Source organism: Nannobrachium achirus (assembly GCF_963921795.1).
Source record: "Nannobrachium achirus genome assembly, chromosome: 23".
NCBI classification, from domain to species: Eukaryota; Metazoa; Chordata; class Actinopteri; order Myctophiformes; family Myctophidae; genus Nannobrachium; species Nannobrachium achirus.
This window is the reverse complement of record NC_137830.1, coordinates 15403137-15411792: the sequence shown is the minus strand read 5'-3', so window position 1 is coordinate 15411792 and position 8656 is coordinate 15403137. Positions and strand designations below refer to the sequence as shown.

Genomic DNA, 8656 nt, shown 5'->3' with positions numbered 1-8656 from the left:
TAGATCGGCTATTTTCAAATAGCCTAGGTATAACGTAGGGTTAAATTGGTTATTATGTTTCATAATATTATAATTTAATATCTGCAAAGTAACTAGTAACTACATTTTTCAAATAATTGTAGTAGAGTAAAAGCACAATATTTGTCTCTGAGATGTAGTGGAGTAGAAGTGGAAATACTCCAGTAAAGTAAAAGTACCTCAAAAGCGTACTTAAGTATAGTACTTAAGTAAATGTACTTAGTTACTTTACACCTCAGCAAAGTGTTAAGCATTTTATTAAGCACTTTATGGGGGCTTATTCCAATATCCTATTAGAAGCCAGCAACTGGTAACAAGTGCAACAAAAAAAAAAAGCCCCTTCCCCACCCCCCTGTTTTTAACACTACGTGCACTGAACATCGATATGTCACCCTCATTTCTATTCTTTTCAGAACTGCTTGTTTTGCTGCCGGGAAAGTGTGGCATTCAATTTGGGCAATTTCCCCTGCTTCCTTGATTGTCACAGTCACTTTCTGCCGGCATGATTGTTTTGGGAGGCTAACTAAACAGATCATAAATGCGCTGCCGGAAAGTTGTTAGGCTACAGGTACAGGCTATAGCTGAAGTCTGAAAGCTCTGAGCAACTTTAACCCCTGAGGCTGATTCTACAAATGGCTGCTAAACCAGTAGTTTTCACACTTTTAAGATTCTTCAACATGTTAAAAAATACCAGATGTTCTATCCACAAGTTTCCAACATCCCATCTTGCATTGCACAGCAGGTGGGCGGCAGTTCTGGCGTCGGCAGCCGAGCCGATCTACAAGCTCACAACGGTCACATCTGCGACGTGAGCTTGTATGAAGGCTGTTATCAGCTGTTTTCTACATGCTTATGGTGTCCCACACACAACAGTAAATTCCCGTGGAAACAGGTGGATAGCATGGCACATAATGTAGTAGAATGGCATAAAAAGAAGCGCTGTGAACTTGTATATCTGCTATTTTTGTATAGCCAACAAAAATAAATAAAAATAAAAATACTTTCCTGGTTTTAGTGTTGAGTGAGAAAACAATGTTGCACATCAAGCTAACCAACTAGGGACCCCTCAAAATAATTTGAGAACCACTGGCATAAAGTTCACTACTGCGCCTGCAAAGGGCCCCCAAGGCATCATCAAACCGAACACAGAAGACTCAGGAGTATATATGCACTGGGGCAAGCGGCATTGAAATGAATGGTGGGGAACTTTAGGTTTTTGAGCGGTGCAAACCGCTCCTATAAGTGGCTGTGCGTGTGTCCGTAGCCCTTTTCCTCAGCGTTTTGCCATAGTAAAATGTGTGTGCATAGCATCATGTTTGTCTAGTGATGTCATATGTCGTACGTCTGTAGCCTTCTTCCTCAGCGTTTTGCCATAGCAAAATGTGTGTGTGTCCGTAGCTGTGCGTGTGTACGTAGCCTTTTTCCTCAGCGTTTTGCCATAGTAAAATGTGTGTGCGTAGCATCATGTTTGTCTAGTGATGTCATTTGTCGTATGTCTGTAGCCTTCTACCTCAGCGTTTTGCCATAGCAAAATGTGTGTGTGTCCGTAGCTGTGCGTGTGTCCGTAGCCTTTTTCCTCAGCGTTTTGCCATAGTAAAATGTGTGTGCGTAGCATCACGTTTGTCTAGTGATGTCATATGTCGTATGTCTATAGCCTTTTTCCTCAGCGTTTTGCCATAGCAAAATGTGTGTGTGTAGAATAGCCTGTACTTCCTAGACTTAAATCCTAGTCTGAAGATGTTATGCAAGCACGACCACCGCTCACTTCACATTGGGTGTGATTTTTTATCTTGGGCTGGCTTGGTCCAGTCAACACGGATAAAGCATGCAGGTTTGCTGTGGCCTTGACTTCACCAACCAGCAACCATGCAGGAAAACAAGCTACACAGCACAGTCACTGGAGCGGAACTGATAACAATCCACTGTGGACAAGACAAGTTACACACTGAGCCGCTGCTCAACTCTGTGTCTACTGTCTGCCCTGAAGGAGATTCTGACATGAATCCCCAGGTAGAAAGAGATTGGGGGGGTGTTGAGATGAGAAGAAATAGCGAAAGGGAGTATAGAATTCAGGGGAGAAAAAAAAGAGGGGGTGGATGGGAAGACATGATGAGAAAGAGAAGGTTATGGAGAGAGAGAGAGAGAGAGAAAGGAAATCAGCAAAAAAAAAGAAAGAGATGAAGAGAGATGGCGGGGTGTGGAAAATGACAAGCAGAAACAAGGCGAAATGCAGAAAAAATAGAAAACAGGAGGTCGAGAGAGAGAGAGAGAGAGGGGGGGTATTGCTATTAGCTCATACAGGAGAAAATAAAAGTCAGTGGGAACAAGTGGAATGGAAAACGAGAGAATATGTGAGTGGCAGAGTGAATGGGGGTCATTAGGGAGTGTTCGTCTAATACTTAAGGTTGGTATAGTCCAAAGCGGGGGGGGGTTCTCAAATAATAATTTGATTGTCAGGGGGGACCATGACTTTTTTATTTTGGCTGGAGGGGGGTCCATGCAACTTTCATTTGTTGAATTTTGTATTAAAAAATGTTTTCTTTTGTTATTTTTCATACGTGTTTCCTCCCCTATATTTATCAAGTTCCCCCTGATTGACTTGGTATATTCCGCTTCTGTAAAATCTCACCAGAAACGCAGTCGGCGACTCTGCGCTGACGGCGCAGTGCTCCGCTGGGGAGGAGGAAAATGGCCAAAGTTGAGAGAAGATCAGCGATCAGAAAAGAGAGTTTAATGCATTTAAATGTAAGAGTTTCCTTAGAGCGACTGTCAGGAAATGACACAAACGAGAAATTTGAGTTTGTGTTGCATTCTACAAAAGTGATTGTGAAGCGAACAGACAGAACCAACACAGGGCTTTACACACCGAGTGCTGCATTATAGTCTATCCTATACCTATATTAATTAGGCCTACTTTAAACCATACAGCTTTTGGTAGGCTGTATAATGACTTGAATAATATGAATGCCCTATTAATTTCGTATCGGCATTGCCAGGGTGGCAGTGCGCTGTGCGCACTATCAGTTTGTTCATTTTGGGAGCACACTGCATGGCGCACTGGCAGTTCAGCCAACGTTTAAATCTTTAGATGTAATAGGGACACAATAGTCATTGGTCATGGAAGTGAGGCTTTTCAAGGAATGAGGTGACGTTTTATTTGTTTTAATCGCTTCATAATTGACCGAGCCATGATGAACTTAAACCAGAACAAAACGTAATCCTGTAAAGTGACATTCCCAATCCCCCCAAAAACCGTGGTTTCGATAGCTACAGTTTACCCTCTATCGCGCATATAGTGTAGGCCTATATGTGAGGAGTTGCTCAGTCAGATAAAAGGAATCCTTCTATATACCAGTAGGCTTATAGGCATAATATAATATGGGTCTTTGTGGGTCTCGTCTGTCTCACTCGCTTTCTCTCTCCATCTCTCTCGCTCTGTGCCAAAACATGTCCAAATGGAGACGCTTCATGCGCGGAGCGCAGACACACAGATAGAGAGAGAGAGAGAGAGAGAGAGAGAGAGAGAGAGAGACTGAGCGAGAGAGAGAGAGAGAGAGAGAGAGAGAGAGAGAGAGAGAGAGAGAGAGAGAGAGAGAGAGAGAGAGAGAGACGTATCTTGCTAAAGTAGTTGCTGTTTGGTTTATTGCAAGATTTTGCGAGTCTGCTGGCCGCCGCTCGTTTTATTTTTTGATCGCCCGTTTCCGAGGTAAATAGGGCTAGGCTACCGCCTGGTTACATTGTGGTTGAACTTGAAGAATTAAGAAACACAGGGAGATGGAGGATGCATTATTAAGCAGCTTGGATACATACATGTCCCGTGGACAGACGTGGACTATTAAGCGATTCCTTGTTGCGGTTGACAAAGTGGAGCAAACGTATCCTATATGCAAGAATGTTGCAACTTCTTCCCTCCCATAATTCGCACTGACTACCGAATTATGTATGAGAATGTGACCCTTTCTGTATTAGTTGAGTACAAAGAGACCCACATTTAATCCCAAAAGCGTTCTTGTGGTCCTTTTAGTTGATCTTGTATCAATGAACTGTACTGTTCTGTACCCTCAATCAATCAATCAATTGTCAAATAGGGTGCTATATTAATAGGTCAGCATTCATTTTATTGTCTCCTAGTACTGTTTGTGTGTGTGTGTGTGTGTGTGTGTGTGTGTGTGTGTGTGTGTGTGTGTGTGTGTATGTATATATATATATATATATATATATATATATATATATATATATATATATATATATATATATATATAGTTTATTGGGGAGGGGGGGCCATGCATTTTCCTCAAGTCACGCAGGGGGGGGTCCCCAAAAAAAATCTGAAGGGTGGGGGGGGGGCAATGACATTTTTTTAAAAGATAAAATCTGTCAACCAGCCCCCTCTAGTGGATTTTAAACGTACACTCCCTTACAGTCCCAGGGGGGTCTCTCTCTCTCTCTCTCTCTCTCTCTCACCAGTGCCATTCTGTCTCTCCACGCAGGCCTGCCTCACAGCAGTCAATCCACTGAGTCCTGCTGTTAGCACTAAGGTGTCAGACTGGCGAGAATGGATCCCAGGGAATGTGTTCTGCACCGTGTGGCATATTCCATATTTCTGGAGTCAAGAACACATGTATGCCGTACAGCCGTGTTTTTCAAACATTATAAAATCATCACTGTTGGGTGGAAGGCTGTCCAAAACCGTGAAGAAAAAGAAAACACTGGACGGACACTATTGTATGTATGCTGCATTTCAGCCATCATTTTTTGCTCCCTCGCTGCCAATTTACAATTTAGGCATTTAGCAGACGCTCTTCGTCATAACGATTTACAAGTGCCAGATCAGAATATGGTCCACTTAACTTTCATTCATTCTTCTTTCCTTCCCTCATTAAATCAATCTCTCTCTCTCTCTCTCTCTCTCTCTCTCTCTCTCTCTCTCTCTCTCTCTCTCTCTCTCTCTCTCTCTCTCCACAGGATGACTGGTATAGAATGAATGACTGCCGGCTGGCTAAACGTCCCGGTGGACCCCAGCATGTCAGCCGGATAGAAGCCAAGATGGAGGAACACTTTGTTCTTCACAAAGTGCTGCACTTCATCAAGTGCCCGGAGAGACTCCAAAGGGTACCTCCAGGACAGAACACCAAGGGCGAACAAAGGCCTGGGAAAACATTAGAAGACTACGACTGCGGTACGCTCACCTGGAATAACCCATTAAGTGGCCGGTTCTACAAATGCCATCTAAACCAGTCGTTCTCATCACACCTTCACAAGATTTCACAAGAAAAATAACACCAAGTGTGAAGTGAGTTAATTTCACAAAGTTTGAATTGGTGACACAATAGAATAGGTGTGAACAGTACGCCGCCACTGGCATGACGCGCAGGACGCACTTCGTGCCGGGCATCACGCTACCGAAGGGCACCAAAAAATTAGCAAAAAAGAAAAAAAACAAAAAAAAACATAGTCGTTGTGCGTCGGGCACCAAAATGGGTTGGAACGGACCTGGGTGTGAATGGCTATTCACAACATGTTGTGAACTTGAATAGCATCCATTTTCACTGTTTGTACATAGATAGGGTTTAAGTGGTTAAAAGAAGCCCCCAACAAATCAAACCCTGATTATGTACAGTGTCACTGCCTAAAAATCATCCCTTTCATATTTGTGGGCTCGCTCCAGCGAGAACACACTAGTTGTCCCCACTTTATATTTATTCTTCTTTATCGGGGAGCTTGCTGGCCTAGCAGTCCAGGTGCATAGACTCTAATGCCTGACATTGTGTGGCAGGTTGGAGTCCCATTCCCGCCATTGACCTTTGATGCCTGTCTCCCCCCATCTCTCCCTCTCTCTTTCCTGTCAATCTTCACTTAAACTATCAATAAAGGCAGGAAAGCAAAAAGAACAATGATAATAATCTAAAAAAAACAAAAAAAAAAAGTTATATTCCACCACTTTTTTGGGCCTCCTATTACTTCCAATGTTTTTGTGCTAGACATTTCGTTCAAACTTCAAATTGTTCAGCTTTACAGTTATTATTGCTTGTATTTCTTTATACTTTTTGACATTTTTGTCTGGCACAGACAATAAAAATAAATCACACCAGTATGAAGTGTGCGGTGCTATTTATGAGTTAATTGTGTACTTTTTCTACTGCACATAATATACTTTGTGCGTGTTTTCAGCGAACCCACAGAGTTACTGCAGGAACTGCTTTTCTATTCATACTGACTTATTCTCCTGCTCGCCCTCTCCGCTGTCAGTTTGTGAGCCAGCCGCTCCGTCATAAAGCTTGCTAACAATGGGCTGCACCAATTCTTCCAGTTCCTTCCTCTTGGCCTGGAAGTCCTCCAGTTCAGCGTTTTGGTGAGACTCCATCCACTTGATTTTATCCGCCACGGCTTTCTCGATGGCTTCCTTCTCCTCGCCGGACAACTTACTGCCGAGCTTCTCCTTGTCACTGATCTGGGCGCTCAGGGTGTAGGCGTAGCTCTCCAGGTCGTTGCGGGCGTCGATGCGGTCTTTCAGCTTCTTGTCCTCGTCGGCAAAGTGCTCTGCCTCGTCCACCATGCGCCTGATGTCCTCGGGCGTCAGGCGGTTCTGCTCGTTGGTGATGGTGATTTTGTTCTTGTTGCCAGTGCCCTTGTCCTCGGCGGAGACGCGCAGGATGCCGTTGACGTCGATCTCGAAGGTAACCTCGATCTGGGGGACGCCGCGCGGAGCAGGAGGGATGTTGGTCAGACCGAAGCTGCCCAGCAGGTGGTTGTCCTTGGTCAAGGAGCGTTCGCCTTCGTAGACGTTGACCGTGACGACGGCCTGATTGTGAGAGGCGGTCGAGAAGGTCTGGGACTTCTTCGTGGGCACCACAGTGTTCCTAGGGATCAGCTTGGTCATCACTCCTCCGACGGTCTCGATGCCGAGAGTCAGGGGGCAAACGTCGAGAAGGACCATGTCACCCGTGTCCTCCTCTCCCGACAGCACTCCGGCCTGCACAGCAGCTCCGTAAGCCACGGCCTCATCAGGGTTGATGCCTCTGGAAGGCTCTTTGCCATTGAAGAACTCCTTCACCAGCTCCTGGATTTTAGGAATCCTGGTGGAGCCTCCGACCAAGACGATCTCGTCGATATCGGACTTCTCCAGCTTGGAGTCTTTCAACACCTTTTCCACAGGCTTCATCGTGGAGCGGAACAGTTCCATGTTGAGCTCCTCGAACTTGGCGCGGGTCAGGGACTCGGAGAGGTCCTTGCCCTCGAAGAAGGATTCGATCTCCACGCGGGCCAGGTGCTGCGAGGACAGGGTCCTCTTGGCCTTCTCAACCTCCCGCCGCAGCTTCTGCACGGCACGGTTGTCCTTGCTCACGTCCTTGCCGGTCTTCTTCTTGTAGAGCTTGATGAAGTGCTCCATGACGGCCTGGTCGAAGTCTTCGCCTCCCAGGTGAGTGTCGCCGCTTGTGGCGACCACTTCGAACACGCCGTTGTCGATGGTGAGAAGGGAGACGTCGAAAGTGCCGCCGCCGAGGTCGAACACGATGATGTTCTTCTCTCCCTCCTTTTTGTCAAGGCCGTAGGCGATGGCGGCAGCAGTCGGCTCGTTGATGATCCTGATAATATTCAGTCCGGCGATAGCGCCGGCATCCTTTGTGGCCTGGCGCTGTGCATCGTTGAAATAGGCGGGGACAGTGACCACGGCATGTGTGACCTTCTTTCCCAGGTAAGCCTCAGCGGTCTCCTTCATCTTAGACAGCACCATCGCAGAGATCTCCTCGGGAGTAAAGGTCTTCTTCTGTCCACTGCTGATCTCCACCTGAAAATGGGGCTTGGTCTTCTTCTCAAGAACCTTGAACGGAAGGTACTTGACGTCCTTCTGCACGGAGGGATCGCCCCAAGCGAGGCCGATGAACCTCTTTGCGTCGAAGATCGTGTTCTCTGGGTTGGAGGTCAGCTGGTTCTTGGCGGCGTCACCGATCAAGCGCTCGCCCTCGGTTGTGAAGGCCACATATGATGGGGTGATGCGATTTCCCTGGTCATTGGCGATGATCTCGACACGGCCGTTTTTGAACACTCCAACACATGAGTAGGTGGTCCCCAGGTCAATTCCAACCACCGGCCCAAAATTCTCCTTGTCATTGCTGGCAGCTAATGTGGCGCTGGCCAACAGCAGAAGCAGCAAGCACAACAGCCTCATCTTATCTTGTATGCCCAACTAAAGATAGATGCTCTTTTGTATTTCACTTTGAATAAATGCCCAAGCCAGTTTAACGATAACAATACTGAACTGTGTCAATGGACTCAGTTGATATGGCTGCCATCTGCCCTTTTAGATACTTTTGCTATGACGTATGCATGATGTTGTCATGATGTTATTGCGTCCATATTTGGAAAGAGCATAGACGGCATGGGGGAACCATGCGTCGACTTGCATAAGCCTTGTTATGGCCAGTGGTGGAAAAAGTAGAAAGAACACATTGTTTCCTGCTATAGCATTTACCTTGAACTAGAGACGGCCAAGCCCGCTTGACACCCAGTGGTCCAGGTTTGCCGTCACTCACTCATGGGACAAGCCCACCACTACTCGTATCCCAGTGGTTCTCAAAGTGAGGTCCAGGGACCCTCTGGGTTCCTTGAGGGGGGTTCCAAAATGGACCCTTGTGAG

The 8656-nt window shown here is 46.2% G+C and overlaps 1 protein-coding gene across 1 annotated transcript; it reads right to left on the bottom strand.

The window, feature by feature from the left end:
• Positions 1–1899: 1899 nt before the first annotated feature.
• Positions 1900–8119, bottom strand: LOC308308766 (endoplasmic reticulum chaperone BiP-like; the record flags this gene model as incomplete). Its single annotated transcript, XM_080754219.1, has 4 exons — positions 6233–8119; positions 4483–4621; positions 2648–2691; positions 1900–1926 (listed from the first exon to the last, which is right to left on the bottom strand). Exons 1-4 carry the CDS (start codon positions 7751–7753, stop codon positions 1900–1902), a joined length of 1731 nt encoding a protein of 576 aa, XP_080610345.1. The 5' UTR covers positions 7754–8119.
• Positions 8120–8656: the final 537 nt, after the last annotated feature.